At 23.2% G+C, this 2,006-nt stretch overlaps 1 protein-coding gene across 1 annotated transcript in view; it reads left to right on the top strand.

The window, feature by feature from the left end:
• The window catches only part of LOC107463851 (transcription factor NAI1-like), a 5,149-nt gene extending 4,500 nt beyond the window's left edge, over positions 1-649 (top strand). Inside the window, exon 4 of the mRNA XM_016082734.3 lies at positions 347-649. Within this exon, the coding sequence (XP_015938220.1) occupies positions 347-439 (93 nt within the window). The 3' untranslated portion in view covers positions 440-649. The remainder of the gene's footprint in view (positions 1-346) is intronic.
• Positions 650-2,006: the final 1,357 nt, after the last annotated feature.

The following is a 2,006-nucleotide window of genomic DNA, read 5'->3' as shown; positions in this document are numbered from 1 at the left end:
ATAAGTATATATATAGGATATTTTACTAATCTGTATATTGTCTAGATAGGATATAACTTATGAGATTCATTTGAATTGGTTTAATTTGTAACAATTTTATTTTATTGTAAATAAAAGGAAGAACGACCCAAAATAATAATAACAACAAAAAGACTAAACAATTAGCCTAGAGAGTATAACATACTTGATATCAAATTTACAAATAATAGTTGTTAGATTTAATAAATTATTATTAATTTAAAATTATATTAATAAATTAATATAGCGCGTGATACATGCAGCATATTTTTTTATGAACATGAAATAATTCTAATAATTGATGCACTCTATTTTTATTAATTTTCAGATGGGAGATTCGTGTGAAATGACAGTGAATGATGTGGTCAGAAACCTTAGGCAAGTGTTCTTGAAGGCACATCAAAATTCACATGGCATTTAAAAAGTGATCCGTACTAGTGTATCAGACAACTCTGCAGCATGTTTATGGTCGAACAGAAGTTTTGATTTCGTTGCTTTTTTTAGTTCAAGCACTTTCCATGTTCATAACATCTATCTATAAATAAATAAAAGTAAAGTACATTTTGTAATAAATTATGCTGTGGTTTGATTCTTGTTATTCATTTAATTCATATTTGACCGTTTGTCTTCACTGTATTATATCATTAAATTTTTTGAAAAGTTACTATATTATGGCAACTATTTCAACGAGCTATAATTCAAATGACATAGTTTTCTCATACTCACTTAGGTAGTATTTGGTAGAGAGACAAAAATAAAAAGACTGAGACTGAGAGACAGAGGCTAAGAGACAGAGATTGAAATAAATCTCAGTATTTTGTTTGGTACAAAATGAGAGACAGAAATTGAAACAAGATTGAAATTCTAATTTAATTTGTACAAAGGGTAAAATTAGAATTAATTAATTGAAATAAGGGTATTTTAGATAAAAAAATATTATTAAAGTTTCAGTCTTTATCTTTAAAAATTTTAGTCCCCTGTGTCCCTATTTTTTGAAAGTACTGAAATACTACAATTTTGGAGACAGAGACAGAAATTTTAGTACCAATTGCTGAACCAACAAATATAATACTGAGTTTCAATCTCTCAGTACCTCAAAACAAACGCTACCTTAGAGATCGCAAATTTCAGTTTCTCTATCTTTAATAATAAAAAAATGTTAAAAACATTTTCTCATGATAATTTTTAGTTTAAAAAATATGACATATTTATTTTGTCATACTTTACATAAAGATAATATTTTTATAGTTTATAAAAATCAAACTCTAAAATCAATCATTCAATAATTAAAATAAAGTATTTTTATACAAAAATAATTATAAAATCTTGGTTGAAGTATCCGCTCTATATTATTTGCCTTACTTGATTTTAATTACTTAAAATAGAAGTGTTAAATCTCTAGTTTTATAGATAGACAAATCCAATGACGACAACTTTTAAATTTGTAATGTATGCATGTATGTATACATAATATATATAATTCATTTTAATAACTTTGTAACAATTGGTAATTGGTAATTGGTAACTAGTAATGAAAATCAGAGAATTATTGATTCTTAATTGAGAGGTTCAATTCAATTTTATTAAAATTAAAGGGAGGTTAATTAATATTGTGGTAGCAAAGAGAGGAGTCTGGAATGGAACAGAATTCTGGGACTGAGTATTTTTTGTTATAACTTTTTTTTAGACACCAAAAAAAATTGGTATATGCTTATGATGCATATTATTATAATCTTTAGCTATATAATTTTCGCAACACTTTTAAAATCAAAATAATACTTTTTTATCTATTTCACAGTATTTTAAAAATTTTAAAATAAAAAAATATTATTAAAATATAAAAATATGATTTTAATTTTAATAATATCTATTTTTTAAATGATAAAATTATATAAAAAATATTAGAAAATTAATAAAATTTATTTATTATTATTTTTAATTATTAGTCTAATTTTTTTAGTCTAATAATCTAATAACATATTTTTAAA

This window comes from Arachis duranensis, chromosome 9, assembly GCF_000817695.3.
Source record: "Arachis duranensis cultivar V14167 chromosome 9, aradu.V14167.gnm2.J7QH, whole genome shotgun sequence".
Lineage (NCBI taxonomy): Eukaryota > Viridiplantae > Streptophyta > Magnoliopsida > Fabales > Fabaceae > Arachis > Arachis duranensis.
The sequence above is the reverse complement of the archived record's forward strand: the minus strand, read 5'-3'. Positions and strand labels throughout refer to the sequence as shown.